The sequence below is a fragment of the Mastigoproctus giganteus genome, chromosome 8 (genome assembly GCF_048544385.1).
Source record: "Mastigoproctus giganteus isolate SK-2022 chromosome 8, ASM4854438v1, whole genome shotgun sequence".
Lineage (NCBI taxonomy): Eukaryota > Metazoa > Arthropoda > Arachnida > Uropygi > Thelyphonidae > Mastigoproctus > Mastigoproctus giganteus.
This window is the reverse complement of record NC_143582.1, coordinates 70,305,172-70,324,365: the sequence shown is the minus strand read 5'-3', so window position 1 is coordinate 70,324,365 and position 19,194 is coordinate 70,305,172. Positions and strand designations below refer to the sequence as shown.

General features: G+C 36.7%; 1 protein-coding gene across 2 annotated transcripts in view; it reads left to right on the top strand.

Annotated features, from left to right (window-relative positions):
- The window catches only part of Sec24CD (COPII coat complex component secretory 24CD), a 334,964-nt gene that overhangs the window by 233,146 nt on the left and 82,624 nt on the right, over positions 1–19,194 (top strand). For both annotated transcript variants that reach the window (XM_090380568.1, XM_090380567.1), the window contains exons 12-13: positions 4,066–4,159; positions 6,979–7,095. In XM_090380568.1, the coding sequence (XP_090236694.1) occupies positions 4,066–4,159; positions 6,979–7,095 (211 nt within the window). The remainder of the gene's footprint in view (positions 1–4,065; positions 4,160–6,978; positions 7,096–19,194) is intronic.

Below are 19,194 nucleotides of genomic sequence, written 5' to 3'. Positions count from 1 at the left end.
GTAAGAATGCCAATGGTATTTATTGATTTATTTTGAGAGAAGCAGTCCAGTACAAAAAGTTTGTCTGCTAACTAACATTAACAGTATTAAAAACCTATTCCTCTGTAAAGTAAGTTAAAGAAGAAATTATTGACTTTCCCCTGTGTAAATAGCATGTCTGGAACTGTGAAGTAAAGTAAGTTAAAGAGGAAGTTATTGATTCTCCCAGTGTAAATGCTGTATATCTAGAACTGTGAACTACTTTGTATCACTTCAGAATTCAGAAGAATCCAGCATTCCAGGAAGTAAAGTCTCGGTTGAAGATTTCAGGTTATAAGTTTGTCTAAAGAGGAAGAGGGGAATCTTGTTCATTTCAGAAATATTCAGGATTGTTGTATTTTCTTCATTAGCTAAATGTAAAACTCTGACATGTACTGTTAATTTACAAGACAGATCTCTAACAGTATAAAACATGCATTGAACTTTGACTTAGTATGTATATTACCTGTAACTGTCTGTTACAGCTGTTTTAAATCTTGCTTTCTCCAGCATTAGGAAAAATTGGAGAGAAGAAATACCACTTGCGTGACTGCAAATTGCCCACACAAATTATCATCTCTTAGCTACTAAAAATGAACCCCCACCCCACTGTGCTCAATGCCTAGTTAAACTTCCAGTAAAACACATTCTTTTAGTATGCCCTTGGTTCAGAAATTCCAGATTACTATGCTTCTGGAGTTTATATAATAACCTGAATGCAACTACTTTTCAACAGATTTTAGGTAACTGCAAATCTAGAACTGTTTCATTTCATTCAGCAAATCCGATTTGATAAACAAATCTAACAAAATATGAGTTACATTAAGAATTACACATCTTGACCTTTGTTGCCCTTCTGTCATAAAACTCTTTAAGCAACAACAACTTTGAGATGTTTGAAGTTACTCTAACAATGTTAGAGGTGACATCCTTCATTAAGGTTAACAATAAGGTATTTACACTGGAATGTTTAACAAATATGTAAATGGTTCTTTGGTACAGAAGAATGCATATGTAACAATTAACACTATTGTTTGTTGCTTTACTTTTATTAAAGTTGGAATATTATTTTATTAAGTTTCACATCTTTCAGTTACTGCTACATTTTCTTGGGCCTAACTGCATAATCTGTTTTGATCTAGTTTTATTTTCAGATTAAATTTCTAGGTCATAGATAGTATACACTAGTTATATGCAGGAATATAAGAGATAAAAATGATTTTTAATTTATCATATCTTTTCTTGCTTTTGCTAGTAAAAGCAAGTGGTGCAGCTGTAATTTTAGCATATTTAATTTTGTTTCAAAATTATCCCTGATGGTGGTACCTTAACTATTACATCATATTTAGTTGCTTAGGTAAGTAGGGCAGATAATAGTAATATGTACAGTCTCATTTTGTGTAATCAGTGCCTTACAGAATGACTCTATTCTACATCCTCATTTAAATTAATTCATTCTCGGCTAGTTCAGCTTCAGGCAAACAAGTATTATATTTTGTTGGACTCCTGCTCATTGCTATGATATTAAGAAATGAACATTCAGATGAAGTAGCCGACACTCCAACTGTAGACTTGACTAACATTGATTACTGTTTCATAACTATAGGTCTATCATCCAGAAAGCATGTGCAAAGTTAAAATATGTTAAAATAAGTTGACTGATAAACTAAAACAAATAAAATTTTTAACCATAGTCATGGGGTTCAAGTTCCTAACAAACAGAAGAGAAGTTGTTCTTCCCACAAAATACATCAATTGTACACATCCTTCTTATTTTCTCTTATTAACAAGAAGTAATTCTCCTGAATGTTCTCTCTGTTATACCATGCTCAAAGCAAAATATCTACTCATTGATTACTTTCTTTGGTGACAATTGCAGCAGACTATCCCCTCACCTCACTGTCTCAGCTGCAGGAACCTCTCTGGGGCGCCTCCATAGCCAGGTGGGCAGGAGCAGCAGTGCGTAGCACACGCTTCTTGATTAGACCGGGGTTCAAGCCATTGACCACCAAATACGGAAGAGATGCGGAAAGGTCACGGAATGACCACCGTATATCCCTGGAGCAATATGGCCTTGGTTGCTAATGCTCCTGGAAACCAAATAACAACAGCAGGAACCTCTGGCATTAAATAATATCATTAAAGATGACACAAATTTATTGGAACTATTCATATATCTCAAATGCATTTTTGTTTGCATTCATGTTATTAGGTCATACGCAACTAACATTTGACTCCTATACAGGATTCACTGATAGGCATGGCGCCTCCGTAGCCAGGTGGGAAGGAGCAGCAGTGTGTAGCACACGCTTCTTGATTAGATCGGGGTTCGAGCCCGTCACCACCAAATATGGAGGATGTGGAAAGGTCAGGGAATGACCACCGCATATCCCGGAGCAATATGGCCTTAGTTGCTAATGCTCCTAAAAACCAAAATAACGTAACAACTGATAGGCACAATATGGCCAAAGCAGTTGTGCTCTTAGACCCAAAATTCAACAGCAGCAACTGAGGAAGAAATGCAACAGGAAACGAAAGACCAAGGAAGCAAACAAATCCATTGAAGAGGCCTCTGGAATCAGGAACACTGTGATTCATCTATAATGCTACTAAAACACTGACTCAAATCAATAAAATACCTTTAGCATGATAGGACCCTCAAGACAGCTAATTATATTGGTCCAGCTGTAGCTGAACATGCATGGGAAACTGGGCATGGTATTACGACTAAAGAAGCCATGATTCTAGATAAAGCGCATGGTTTTTGGAACCAGAAATGGTTAGAGAGTAAGAATATGTATGTTCATCTGGACACTATAGTCTTAAATAGGGATAAGGGCTGTCATATTAATCCACTCTTTGAAGCCCTTATCCTAGGGAGAGACGAATGTTTTGGAATGGTTCCTTCCGGTTCCAACGCATGGGAAGTGGACCAAACTCAAGTGCCATAGCTCGTGTTGCACGCCTGCTGGTGACGTATAGGTGTACTGTATAGGTTGACTCATACAGAGTCAACAACAATACTGAACAACACGCAGGACAATGTAATGTTATGTTCCATTTCTCTCTCTCTCTCTCTCTCTCTCTCTCTCTCTCTCTCTCTCTCTCTGTGTGTGTGTGTGTGTGGTCATAGTTACTTATCTGCCTTCCTACTGTTAATTTACAAGACAGATCTCTAACAGTATAAAACATGCATTGAACATATATAGATTGTTGGATAACCATTATTGCTGATGAAGGGTGGCCACTGCTGCCGAAAGCTATGGTTTTAGTGGTTTTTAATTACTAAAAATTTAAACATCTTTTTAGCGCTTTTATGTTTTTCATATTTTTATTTTTCATTCTTGTTATAATATCATCTTACTTTTTTTTTATTTTAATATACAGTTTATACAGTCAGTATATTTAATAAAGGTATTTTATTGATTTGAGTTAGTGTTTTAGTAGCATTATAGATGAATCAAAGCAAACAAATCAAAAGGATAACTATTAGAAGAGAAATATCCCATAGCCAAACTTGTTTTCTGAGCAGGTAGCATGAGAAAGTGGTTGAAAACCTTTCTGAACAAACTGGCAGTAAATTTCTTCAGAATAGACTATGAATTTAGTGTATCAATGAAAGAACAGCTAGACAAGATGAAGTCGTAGCCAGAATAAGAAATTTACTAAAAAATCCCAGTAGCCTTCAGATCGTTATTTAGAATGAGTCACCATCTTAAGAAATTAAATTTATTAATTTCTTCTGTCTTTTCATCCTTCAACCATAAACAGGAAATACATATGAAGGAAGGTTGTTTCAAAGAACAGGAGTAGAAGAGAAAAACTTATTTTGGTGAGTTCAGGGTTATATTGTGAATGAATGTTAACCAGTTTAATTCAGACTGATTTGGAAGAAAGGTGGAATTACAGATTCTAATTCAGAAGCAATGTGCATGTGATAGATAGAATGGAGAGATTGAATTATTCTTTTTTTAAAGAATTCACATTAAAAACTAGTCAGGAATATGAATGTAATCTAAGTTCTGAAATAATATTTCTCTCTTTTAGCTTATTGGAACAAATACCTCTAATATTTGCTGATACCAGAGAAACAGAAACAGTACTTGGTCCTGTTATACAAGCTGGCCTTGAGGCACTTAAAGTAAGTTAATTATAATCATTGTACAGTAAGAATTTGTTTTAATCATTTCAAATGTTTAATAGGACCCTGTTTGGTTACGATGAGGAAAAAGTTACAGGAGGTTTTTAACTCTTGAAATAGTATAATTAGTATTAATAAAATTAAACTGATCCAAGGAAACCAATCATGCTCTTAAAAAAAAAATTGTTTAATTCTATCCAGGTACCTCATATATCATATTTTCATTAATGTGTCAGATTATTAAAATGTGAATCATTTTGAAGCTGCTACTGTTCCTTCACCAGTGATATTGCATTTTATATGCATTTTAGTATGGATTATTCAAAATGCATCTACAATGAAATTCAGTTTGAATAGAGTAGTGCAACTTGTGAATAGCTTGTTGGATTTGAATAGATTGCTGAAAAATCAACTACAGGCAAACACTGTTATAATGAAATTTTTAATTTATATTCCCACAAAACAGTTAAAGCCTTATTGTAGGAACATATATAATATGCAAAAATAATTTGTATACTTAAAAAAAATAAAATGCAATAAGCACCATATTGAACAGAGCTATAATGAAATTCTCTATTTTTTGTATAATTTCATAATTTTTTCAATTAATAAGTTTTTTTTTTTTTTTTTATTGAAGGCATTACCTGCATTCAATAAATGGAAATTGCTGAATGAGCTAAATTTTATCTGCCATCAGAGCTCATTATTCTGCTGCATCTGTTGTAGCCATGCTTCCCTCAGTGATCCCTGATGGCATACTTTGAGCTTATTATACAAATTCCTGCTGTCAGAGCTAGAACTCCTTCCTTTGTTGCACAGCCCACATTGGAAATGGCATAACAGAATAAATAGCTTTTAATATTTGTTTCTCTATGCAGAGTCATTTTTAAATTTCCAAGCATATGTAATTTTTATTTTTGATCAGAGCTGTTTTACATGCAAAAGTTAAGCTTGCTGCATTGTTGCTGTGAGATCTAGTTTTCTCTGCAATACATTACATCTGTATTTCTTAGTAAATTTTTACCAACTGCATAAAAGGACACTTGGCTTTTAACTTTTGTTCCTCTGTGGAATATGCATAGAGGAACAAAAAAATCTATTGCACTTTGCTTTGGCTTATATGTGACTACCTTGTCATGGTAATGAATTCTGACCAGTGGCCCAAGAACTGTCATTTAAATATAAAAAATCAAAATTAAAGGAAAAGTGAAAAACAAACCAACAAACAAAATAACAGAATTTGTTCAATCACTTCTTTTCTCTCTTTCTTCTCATGAGCACACTCATAGCATTTTAAATAAATTCATTTCACTTCACTTAAATACATTTAAGAAAATTTATTTTGAACGAAAATTGGTCAGCTCATTAACACTAAAAATGAAACTCTTTGCCATTATTGTCAGTAAAAACAAAAACAAAAACAAAATTCCAAGTTACAAAACTGATAAGTAGGCTAAACAAAGTCACTTGGTTTAGTGGGAACCAAACTTGCCATAGTGTTTGGAAGCATCACATAATCAGATTTTAGCAAAAATTTTGTCATATACCTCCACTTTTAAAATAATGTAAACTTCCTAACATTTTGTTCTGTTTTTTTTTTTTTTGTTACTTATTTTAGCTGTAATATTTTCCTTTGAAATAGCATCCATGATTAATTTTTTCAATGAATGGTGATTTATGTGTACAAAAAAAAAATAAATGAATAAAAAATACACCCCCCCCACACACACACACACACACACACACACACACACACACACACACACAATATTCAAAAATAATTTGCATATTTTGTTTAATTTATATTTTATTTCACACACCTTTAATTTCATACAACCAAGGTAAATTTTATTAAATGTAACTCAACTATAATCAAACAATTTTTTTCGCTATACTCAGACACTGACCATTATCTATCTATTACTCAGTTGTTCTAAAGTAACATCAAGCTGGTCACCATCCATGTGGTACGTTATGAGCAGTTTACATTTAGTTTACTGAATGCAATAATGCAAAATAGAGAAATCTCGCCTTTTGTTTTTTTTTCATAGACTGCAAGTATTATATATCAATTCCACCCCCCCCCCCTCTCTCTCTCTCTCTCTCTCTCTCTCTCTATATGCATAATTCTTATTTTAATATAGTAATGTCTATAGTAGTAGTAATAACGGCATGTGATGCAAGAAAAAAAACAATTTCACACAACCATTCTCTCTAAAAATTTGTCCAGTTCTTCCTTGAATTTATTTAAGCTATCAACTTCCACAATGACAGATGGAAGTATATTCCAGCATGAATGAAGCGATATAAGCAATAACATCTGTCCAACTCATACAGAGTCGACGATACTGAACAACACGCAGGACAATGTAATGTTATGTTCCATCTCTCTCTCTCTCTCTGTGCAGTCAGAGTTACTTATCTGCCTTCCTAAATCCCATGTACCTTTTAATGTACTCAACTGTGAACAGAATTTATATTTCGATCCAGATTAACTGTAACCAGTTAGCAAGGGTTTACTATAATAATATTCTTGTTGTATGATTGTTTTAGAACAGAACATGTTCTAAAACAAGTCTGAAGCATTATGCTGTATAAAATAGTTAAAAAAAATAATAATAATAAATAAATAAAATTTATTTATATTACAATAAATTTTCCTCATCTGTTTAAATGTAAATGTTAAAATTCTTTGAGTGAATAATTATTTAACCATCTGAATTTAAGATTGTAAATTGAAAGCAAATGAATTATTTAATAGAGTTCTTCAAAATCTATTTCTTTTACAACTTTTTGGAATTTTTTAAAAATTTACTTAGGCTGCTGATTGTTCAGGGAAGCTCTTCATCTTCCATAACTCTCTCCCAATTGCCGAAGCCCCAGGAAAATTGAAAAACAGAGATGATCGTAAACTGCTAGGAACTGAAAAGGAAAAGGTAATTTTGTTCACCATAAAATAATGAAATTCATACTAATATAATTTCTTGGGAGAAAGTTATACGTGTAAATTAACTAATTGTAATAAGAAATTAAACAACATTGCGTGCCGTGTAAGTTTTATGAGCAAAATATGATTGAGTTTATTGAAACAAGCTGGAGTATAAAGTTTTCATTCCATCTTGTTTCAATAAACTCAATCTTTTTTGCCTTTAAAGTTTACATAGAGTTCAGTGTCTCTTAATCTCTTATTACAGTTAGAAATTCATACTGATTAAAAAATATTATCTGGATAATCTAAAATAGTATTTATCCACCTTATGGCTCCCTTGATGGGACCAATTATAGAAGATTTATTTGTATGAAGAAAGAATGGAAACCTGAGAAACTGGCTAGCAGCAATGAGTAGCTGCAGTCTTTGGTCACATGTGTAATCTGAATACATAATGCAGTCATTTAATGTATTATATCAACCCCAGGGGTTCACATCTTTTAAGTATGGGCTTGGCACACCCACAGTCCTTAGCTGGATATCATCATTCTTCTCTTTCTTGGTGATTCCCTTCTGCTTCTGACTCTGTTCTCTCTCCCCAGGGTAAAAAAAAAAAAATTTTTGGCTGGTGCAGAAAAAGCCTCGGGCTTCCTTGCACCATATGACTAACAATAATAATGACTTAGGTAAAAGGAAGTGTTTGCCATTCCTCAGGAATGACACTGTTTTTGCATTTATATGCATATCAGTTACTATTGTATACAAATGAATGCAGTCCAAAGGAGCAAAATTAGTAAATTTTATCTTTCATATATAATGAACTGTGTACTTCTTGAGTATTAAAAATTACGTGGAAATTTTTAAAATAAATAAATAAAATATTTGATTTAAGTTAAGAAAAAAATGTACACATGAAGTAACATACAAAGAAATGTGCTTCGTGCATGCAATGAAAAGAGACTGTGTGTGGAATAGTTACTGAACTACATGGTGAAATGCTTATAAGCAGTGAATACAAAGTTAGGAATCATTGCTGAAAATTTCCAAATGTCAGTGTTCTCTGATCCACTGACAGTATCTCTAATTAAACTGTAGCTGTGACCTGTATACATGAAACAGTCATTCTTCATTCTTTAAAGGCATTAGAAACTTGCATTCCCCCAGCCCTCTTCTTTTTTTCTCCTACACCCCATCTCTCTTCCACTTTCCCACATGTGCTTTCATATCTCCTTCCCAATAGATTTCAACTGCACCAGGTCACCCTCCATAAAAATCTGATTCAAGTGGATTACAACCTGGAGTACTAATAGGAGATCATGAGTCCCATCACCATTTCTTCCAATTCTCTGGCTCTTATTTCATTTACTTCATCTGATAAACAAGCGGGGTCATGGCTCCATTCACAAGCACCTGTACTTCTGGCCTTTCTCTTCTAAAATCCTGTCATCCATGTAGTTCTGGTTCCCTTTCCATTCTGTATCGTGCAACTCTCTTGACTTTCATTCTTTTCTCTGCTATCTGTGATCAGCTTGTGTAGGTTAGTAGCCATGCTGTGAAATGTTTTTGTTCTACATTTTATTATGTTATTTCATGTGCAGAATAGAGGTAGCAAATTATACACTAGCTGATCAGGATGAAACATGGACAAAAAAAACTAAAACTCCCAGAATTTCCTAGTTCATTTAACAAATATATAGGTCTGAGTCTCAGTTCTAATCTCAGTTATCTCTGTTTACAGTCTCCCAACCCTACTCATAGTCCATAAGGTTTTTAATGGAAATTCTTTGTGGTGAGCCCCCGGGTGCCAAGCGATTGTGATCGAGCTTTTTCTCTGTGCTTAAAATGTGATTATCCAATAGCGATTTAGAGTTATTTTAAGTTCCTGCCCTTAAGAAATTTATTTATTTAATATCAGCTACTGTTACAAAAGTACTTGTACAGAGCAAGAAAGAAAAGCTACCTTTCTTTATTTTTCATATTTCCTTTACTAACACTTACTGCTTTACATAGTCACATCAGTCACTGCTCCTGCCTCCCCGTGGTGGGACTGGAAATCTTGGCAGAAAAGCTAATCTGCCAAGGGCCAAAAGGAGCAAGCATGGACCAAAATACATTTCTGACTCTAGAGCCGACAAGCTCTCGGCCAGAGTTAGACATTGGCCATAACACGTCGCAACCCAAGAGGTTGAAAACCACTTCCTCAGCGAAAAATTATCCTGCATTTCTTATAATGCACTCTCTTGCAGATCAGCCTCTCAGTAAGCTCTCTCCGTTCCTTATCCAGAAAAAACCGGAAAGTCTCGCAGAATCTCCTAAGACAGTCAAGAGACTGCAATCAGGCGACCTTCTATTGGAAACAGTGAACTGTAGACATTCAAAGAAACTGTTAAAACTTACAAGCTTTGCTGGAATTCCAGTTAAAGTTTCTCCCCATGCTACCCTAAATACATCTAAGGGTGTTATATCCAGCTGGGATCTATTGAATGTCACGAAGGAGGAGATAACACAAGAGCTTCAAGATCAAAATGTCATTGCTGTGAAAAGAATTATGGTGAAAAGAGAAAATATACTCGCACCTACAAGGAATATTATTCTAACTTTTAACACGCCAAATCTACCACCATCGATAAAAGCAGGCTACCTACTCTGCCACATTAGACCATATATACCTAACCCATTAAGATATTTTAAGTGCCAGAAGTATGGCCACTGTCAAACGGCATGCAGAGGAAACCTGGTTTGTCTTAATTGTGGGTCCGCTGACCACACCCAAGGTGATTGCTTGGCAAAAGAAATGACTTGCCCCAACTGTAAAGGAAACCATCCTGCCTACTCAAGGACATGTGACAGATGGAAAACTGAAAAGAAAATCGTTAAATATAAGATAGAAAATAAAGTAAGCTTTCAAGCACAACCACCCACCTGGTGGTGGTTGTACAGGCAGATATGAAGTTCTTTGAGCAGTGCAGACGGGCTGTAAGAGTAGCTCATGGTGTATTGTCAAAAAAATGATATATAGGAATTTTTCTAGCAGGGATAAGGAGGTGATTATTCCCTTGTATAAGGCAATGGTCAGGCTACACCTAGAGTACTGTATACAGGTCTGGAGGCCTCATTTCAAGAAGGATGTAGAGCTGCTGGAACGAGTACAGAGAAGGGCAACAAGATTAGTGAATGGAACAAAGGGGTGCTCTTACGAAGAAAGGCTTAAGTTTTACAAATTACAGTGTCTGGAGACTAGGCACCAGCGAGGTGATCTGATAGAGGTGTATAAAGCCTTGAATGGTTTGAGCATGCTCAATGCTGATGGGATTCTTCCTCTTGCTCAGAATAATCACCTGAGAGGGCATAAATTCAAATTGCAGAAAGACAGATGTAGGATAGACGTGCAGAAATTTGCCTTTAGCCAGCGGGTGGTTGGTTGGTGGAACAGACTTCCATCCCTTGTCGTGGAAGTTGATAGCCTAAATAAGTTTAAGGCTCAGCTGGACAGGTATTTCGATCGAACAGAGGGGTGAAGTGGAAGTGGTTTTTTTTTTTTTTTTTTTGGCTGATGCTGCATAAGCTTGCTTTCTTGCATCAAATGCCTCTACTAATGCTAAGAAGCACAGAAATTACTTACTCCCAATATGAATAAACGTACGTACGCCAATATTGCACAAAAAATATCAATCAGTGGCCACCCAAACTGATGTTACAGTCCCCTCAATCTCTGACTGGGCTCAGACTGTTCTCTCTCAGCAACAGTCCAATGTCCCGAAACAGTTGAACCAGGCAAGTAATACTGCACTTACAGTACCAGCTACATCTCCTTCTCCTCCCCCAGTGATTGCTTCTATATCGAATAATCGTAACTCAAATTTAAAAAAGAATATCCAAGAAACGTCTATGGATACAATTGACTCATCCAGACAAGAAGAACCGATCTTAGAAATATATGCAGAAGAAGAAATGGACACCGGTCGACCATTCTCAAAAAAAGACAAACTAAAGCCTGAACGTCACAAGAGAGTCACATTAAAAAAAAAAAAAAAAAAAAAAGTCAGAAGCAGCTTCTTCCACTAAACATCAGTAGTGCCTTATATTCTACAATGGAATTGTAGAGGATTTCGTAGCAACCTTAATGATATTCAAGTCTTAATTAACCACTACAGTCCAGTTGGTTTCTGTCTACAGGAAACCTATCTAACTCTTCAAATTTCCACCACCATAAAGAACTACGCCATCTATCGACACGATCGTAATACTTCGAATGCTGCCCATGGGGGCATGGCCATCTTGGTCAGCTCAAAGATCCCGACCAAGCAAATTGTTTTGCAAAATGAAATTGAAGTTGTCGCCATGCGTTTGATAACCCAGATTGCTTTAACACTAGTATCAGTCTATCTCCCACCAAGTCAATAGATGAAGCCACAGATTATATCACTTCACACCTACTATCTGCAGCTAATACCTTCTCTAACCAAGATCTTGAAAACCTGCTAATGCAATTAGCACCCCCTGTTTGTCTCTTGGGTGATTTCAATGGCCACAACCCCTTATGGGGATCCACAAAATTAGATATACGTGGCCGCTTAGTTGAAACCTTTCTGGATAAGCAAAACCTTACTGTTCTTAATACTGGTGCACCCACTCACATACAACTACCAACTGGACAAACCTGTGCAATCGATCTATCAATATATTCCCCGATTCTGTTTCCAATCATAGAATGGTCTATTATGGACGATCCCATGGGCAGTGACCATTTTCCGATTATTTGTGATCTGCCCACTGCACAACCACCATTAGCCCATACCCTGTAGGAAATGGAAGTTCTCTCAAGCCAACTGGGTCAAGTTTCAATCAGTTGTCACCCTGGATGAGCAATATATATGAACACAGTCGATAGATGAAGCCACAGAGTATATCACTTCCCACCTATCTGCAGCTAAATGTTTAATTCTATTGTCGAATCCCCAATCCCATCGGCACCTTAACTATTGGTGGAATCAAGAATGCACAATAGCTAAGAAGTTAAAAAATAAAGCGTGGAATTTATTTTGTAGATCCCCAACCACAGCTAATCTTATCAATTACAAGAAACTAAGAGCAAAAGCACATCGCATTCAAAGAGAAGCCAAGAAAAATTCTTGGATTCGGTTTTCATCTATCATAGACAGAAACCTAACTCCAGATTAAAATGGAAGAAAATCGGGCAGATTTCCGGAAAATTTCCAACCACCCCTTCACCAATTCTTTCATGGAATGGGGCAGTCATCGGCAGCAGGAACTCTCTGCTGCTGACGACATAGCAAATGCTTTGGGCAAAACCTTTACCCAAGTTTCAGCGGCATCAACTTATTCTCTGGTTTTTCAGAAAATAAAGACCAAGACTGAACAACGAGCCATCAACTTTCGAACCTCAGTTTTCCTTCCGTATAACCAGCCTCTTCAATATCATGAATTTCTACATGTCATTAAAACAACACGCAACAGTGCCGCTGTGCCAGATGGAATATCTTACATTATGTTACAAAACCTTGGTGACAAAAATTTACAATACTGCTGGTCTACTATAACCGGATATTTATGGAAAACATTTATACCAGCTCTTGGCATCATGCCACAGTTCTTGCCTTTTTGAAACCCGGTAAAGATCCTGCCAGTCCTAACAGTTATAGACCTATTTCTCTATCCAGTTGCCTCGGTAAATTACTTGAAAAAATTATCCATAATCGTCTTGTTTGGATCATCAAAACACAACAACTAATTAGTAATTATCAGCACGGCTTTCAAAAGAACAGGTCCTCCTTAGATCTCATGATCAAAGCTGAGTTTGCAATTCGTAATGCCTTTGTAAAAAATGAACATCTTGTTATGGTTTCCATAGACATAGAGAAGGCATTTGATACTACCTGGCGTCGTGACATTCTCAGTGACCTCCATGCTCTAGGTCTACGAGGCAACCTTCCTATATTCATCAGGAACCTTCTCAGGACTCGTTCATTCCAAGTTCGATACCACAACTCACTTTCTATGACATTTTTACAGGAAGGAGTGCCACAAGGGTCTGTACTGAGTGCAACTCTTTTTGCCCTTAGAATCGATTCCATCACAAAAGAATTTCCAAATAGTATTCAGACCTACCTTTACGCTGATGATCTCTATTTCTTGCCATTCTCAGAATATGAGATTCATTGAATGGCAGCTGCAGATATTTTTGAATAAAGTCCAAAGGTGGGCAGAGTTAAATGGCTATTGTCTATCACAGCAGAAAACTGTTGCATTCCACTTTTATAATCAACGGAAAATGCATACAGATCCTGAACTTCAGATTCCAAACTTTACCATTCCAGTGACTAACAACATCAGATTCTTGGGGTTAATCCTTGACAGGAAATTAAATTTCCTTGAGCACATTAAATCTGTGCGTATATCCTGCCTCAAAAAGCTGAACATAAGAGCTTTATCTGCCTTGTCTTGGGGAGCAGACCGTACATCTTTGTTGCTCTTATATAGAGCATTGATCAGATCCCGATTGGATTATGGTGCTCCACTTTATGATTCCGCCTGTAAGAGTACAGTACGATGGCTGGATCCTATACAGCATTGCGGATTGCACTTGGTGCTTTCAGGACATCTCCTACTCATAGTTTGTACATTGAAGCTGATGAGCTCCCCCTTTACCTCCGCAGAAAAACGCTGCTTCTTAAGTATGCAGCCCGAATACAAAGTTGCTGTCATCATCCTATTGAGCTAGACCTCTTTAATCCACCACTGCAAAACCCCTATAGAAATAAACACAGTAAAATAAGACCGGCAGGCTTACGCCTTATTGAATTAATGCAGAATTGGAATGTTCCAATTTTCAACAGGCAACATTTAATGAATTACTCCCAACCGCCATGGATTCCCCCTCCTCAGTTATATTTCGATACTTATCTTCACAAGTGGGGAAAGAATCGTCTATCAACACTCAATGTGAAACAGCTCCATGCAAGCCATATTCAGAAATACGCTGATTTTTTGCCAATATATACTGATGGCTCCAAATCACATTCAGCTGTTGGAGCAGCGGCAGTATTTCCCTCTACTATCATTTCAGCTGCCCTTCCACCTGAGTATAGCAGCTTCTTTGCAGAACTTCGTGCAAAAAAATTAGCTTTAGACAACCTGAATTAGCTTTAGACAACCTCTACCCATCTATAAAATATGTTGTATACACAGACTCTCTCAGCTCAATAACAGCAATGCAAAACTCCTGCCGACCGGGCTAGCCGAGTGGGTAAAGTACCTGCCCAGCAACCCAAAGGTCGCGGGTTCGATTCCCGCCTCGGGCTTGGATCAAAGTACTGTACTGCAAAAACCTTTGGAGGTGCAATATGGCCACAGAAGCCGATGCGCCAACAACTACCAAATCAAAAAAAAAAAAAAAAAAAGCAAAACTCCTCCTACAAGGCTCACCCTGTGTTAAATCAAATTGGAAATTGGAAGACTCCTATTACAAATTGAAGAATGTCATCAATCAGTGACCTTTTGCTGGATCCCAGTACATTCGGGGATAAAGGGTAACGAACTTGCTGATCAAACAGCTAAAAATCCGTCAACTTTTGATTTGATCTCCGTTCTGGTTCCAGCCTCTGACTACTGTCACATCATACAAACAGCATGTTTCGCAAAGTGGAAAGAGCTATGGCACACCCAAACCAATAATAAACTCTACCAGTTGAAACACGATCCAAAGCGTTGGCACTCTAGCACCAAAACAGTGCAATGAGAAGTGGTTCTTGCATGGGCACGTATCAGACACACATATCTGACCCACCTCCATCTGCTCAGAGGGCGAAGATCCTCCTCAATGTCCATACTGTTCAGAAATTTAACAGTCAAACATATTCTGATTGACTGCCCTCACTATCAACAGGACAGAACATTCATCCTGTGTTCCCTGAGAAATCTACGAGAACCAATGACATTACAACATATTATTGGAGATGATGCAAATATCAACGAGTTTTTCTCTTATCTGAAAATAATTGGACTTTATGATAAATTCTAAAATATCTCTGTAAACACAACCAAGTTGTTATGCCTAATTTGTTTCTAGCTACGCTTAAATTTTGTTTTTAGCATTTTCCTGTGAATAGGCGCATTATAGCCACAGCAGCTTATGTGCTGTTAAACTCCCATAACACACACACACACACACACACTTTGTGATGATTGCTAAGCTGCTTCTTGGAAGTCAAGTACATCAAATTTGGCAAAGGCCTGTCATTCTAAGTCAACCATATTCTCTGCTTGCACCTTTATCCTGCTGGGACTGTTAATAACCTTGGATATATCCCTCATGTGCAAGGTAGAAAAGTACTGTACCTAGTGTGGTGGAGACAACTGCCCAGAATGTGAAACAGAACCATAGATTGAGATGTAGCATCTGTACCACAAAGAGTAGTGACACTAGTTAGTGCCAGTGATTCCTAACCTATGAGTCACCATTAAATTTGCTAAGGGGTACTAAAAATATTTGTATTATACACATTGATAAATAATAGTTAATAAAATGTTATTTCTAATTACATCACTGCATAAATCATAATTGAAATAGGCTACACTAAGCTTATGCTACTTGTCACAACACAAGTGTTCATTCAGCCTTGATTTTTGTTAGCTAAATCATTATCATTTGGCATCATACAGCCATAACATGTGCATGCATTTTTCATTAGTAAAGCCTTGAATTGATAGTTGCTTCACAAAATCTTATTCGAACATGTGTTTTTTTATTAGTATAGTAGTGTGTATCAAATTTTTTCTTTTATTTGTAAATTGACTTCAGCAAAAAAAAAAAAAGTATGTTGACTTCAATAATTATAGGAATAGGAAGGCACTAATGCATGAAATTTTTTTTTCCCCGATGAATCGTTGAATCCAAATAAACTAGTGTCATATGGAAGCTTAGTGGTCTAAATTGTATTTGGTCACTTGAGCAAGAACTCTTCAGAGTTTTTGCTCAAGTGACCAAATACAATTTAGACCACTCTAAAGTTTTTGGTCACTTCAGAGACAAAAACATGATTTTTTTTAAGGTTATGACATCTTTTATTCCTGACATTTTTAAGTTAAAGCTTAAAAACAGTGTTCACAGACTAGCTGCTAGATAGTCAACTGAGGTAGACTTATTGATAATACTTTAGTAGGTATCCATATCAACTACTATGTAATGTTGTTGCCATTAAAGATTGATGCCAACTGTGGCTGGAAGAAGTTTGAGTAGTTTGTGTGTGCGGAGCACTGCTCAGGCCATATTTTGTTAATCTTCTCAGGAGTGCGTTTTCCGTTTGTGGCCAGCTCTGTGGAGCAAGTTTCTCCGTGAATTTTTTAAAATATGAATTTTTTTTATTTTGATATGATTGTCCACATTAGAGTGAAATTGTCAGAATTTAAAAAAATAATAATAATTTGTAAAAAAGAACTGCATAGAAGAGATGTTTTATGATTACACAATAAAAGTTATTTTATGATTTAGTGCAATAAAAGCTTCCTCTATAATCAAAATGAAGAAATATTTGCTTAAGTTCAATAAACTGTATGTTGCATGCATTGTAAAGATTATCATCAGGAGACTCTTCCAGTAACATTTTACAGATGAAATCCACTGTCTTAGGGACTTCATCAGTAGCATGAGATTAGAATTAAAAATCAATTAATTAGAAGAATTAGATTTAATTCACAATTAAAAATCAGTTACCACTTCCAGCCTGAGTGATTTGTATTGAAAAGCTTCTTGAAAGCATGTGAAAATAGCATTAAGTGTGTCACAACATGCAAACATATTCTTGCCAGTTAATGTTACAGCTGTTAAAAATTTAAAAAGGAGGCCATTTTCCAGCTTCTGAAGAAAACAAATTTGCAATATGACAAAAGATTAAACCTGACAAGATAGCATGTATAGTACGGTACTAGGTTAACCTTTATATTATGAACTAATTAGCTCTGTAACATACATCATATTGCCACAGTGCTGATGTGAACATGGTGCTGCTTGAGCATATGTACAATATATGTACCCATTTAAATGCATCCTGATGTCAGTATCATCATGTGACTTGATGAGAGTCTCAGTCACATGAATGAGACTCCCATCAAGTCACATGATAATACATTCGTGGGAGTCTCATTTGATCAGTTTTTGAATGTTTGTGAGGAAGAATGGGTCAGCTTTGAGATCTTTCAGACTTTAAACATGGGATGATTGTAGGGAAAGATATACAGGTGCTAGTATTTTGACAACAGCCAATATAGTTAAGTGCTCTATTCTGTAGTGTCATGAATCTACTGTGACTAACTCAACAGGTCAGTGCCCCTAGTGAACATCATTTGACTTATCTCATAACACAGCAGTGATGCAGCTAACCACCCAGTACAATGTAGGAACAGCAAGACCAATATCTGCATGGAATAGGCACCAGATGTTATGGAAGTCAACAGCTTTTGTGGGTACCATGCTTGCTGTGAGACACAAACTGCACCTTACATGGGTGCATCAGTGCAACACTGAACCACTGACGTGCAGAAATCTGTCACTTGGTCTAAAGGATCCTGCTGCCATCTATATCATGCTGCATATCCACATTTGGAGAAAGCAACATAAGACACCTTGGTAACTTGATGTACTATTGGTGTTTTACAGGCTGGAAGATTTGGGTTTGGGAACTGTTTTCATGGCATGCCTTGTGTCCTCTATTACCATTAATCAATGGCTTGATGTAAACCTCTTTTCTATCTTTCCCAGCCAAGTACACGCCTTCATAACACAGTGTATCCAGAAAACTCTGGCACCTATCAACAAGACAACATGCCATGCCACAAGGCCTAGAATGTTGCTAACTGGTTTCAGGAACATGACAAGAACTGTCCTCCTATGGCCACCCCAACTCACTCAATTGAGCATGTTTGGGACTTTCTGTAAAACGATATTTGATACTACAACCATCCACCTGATAATATGTAGGCATTACTGGACACAATGTGTAAAACATGGTTAGCACTACTGCAGGATACCCTGTGTATCACCTTGTTGATTCCATGCTGAGATGTGTACAGGCTGTACTACGAGCAAAAGGTGGCCATCTTTGAATGTGTGAATCTACATTCACACATGAGGAGTTATTAAGGAAGGAAAATGCCAGAAGTTTATCAAATTGTTACATGGTGCTTAATGATTTTGTAATAATAGAGCAAAGCGGAGGAGAAATTGTTGAAGTTAAACATAAGAAAGGCACCTGGGGTGGATGGGATCTATCCAGATATATTAAAGGCGGCAGCAAAGGAACTAAGCAAACACTTAGCCATAATTATGAGAGCATCCTTGGACTCAGGGGAAGTCTCCATGGACTGGAGATGTGCAAATTATCCCCAGTTTGCAAAGGGGATCGAAGGGTGACATCAGTAATTACAGACCAGTTAGTTTAATTTCTGTTCTGAGTAAAATAATGGAGTCATTGGTTAAAGATGCATTGCAGGATCATCTAGACAAGACTGCTGCAATAATTCAGACACAGAATGGGTCTGTTAAGGGAATGTATTGTCTGACAAATGTGATTTGATACTATGATATGGTAACGAAGGAACTAGATGCAAAAAATAATTTTGATATCATATACTTGGATTTCAGAAAAGCTTTTGACACTGTTGCACATGGAAGACTACTGTACAAATTGAAGCAGAGTGGTATTAAGGGTAAGGTGCTACAATGGATGAAAGGGTGGTTGAGTGGGAGGAGACAGGGTGGTAATCAGTGGACACTGTTCTTCGTGGACTAATGTTATTAGTAGAGTCCCACAGGGTTTGGTGTTGGGCCCACTGTTGTTTTGTATATTTATCAATGATATTGATGAAGGTATATTGGGCTTAGTGTTGAAGTTTGCAGATGATACAAAGGTTGGCAGGTTGTTAATGACGGTAATGGCAGTGTGTTACTGCAACAGGATCTAGAAAATTTGGGCAGATGATCTTGAGAAGTGGCAACTGAAGTTTAACATTGACAAGTGCAAAGTACTTCATCTGGGTAGAAGTAACCCCAGAGGAACGAATCAACTGTGTGGTACTACACTTAGGGTGG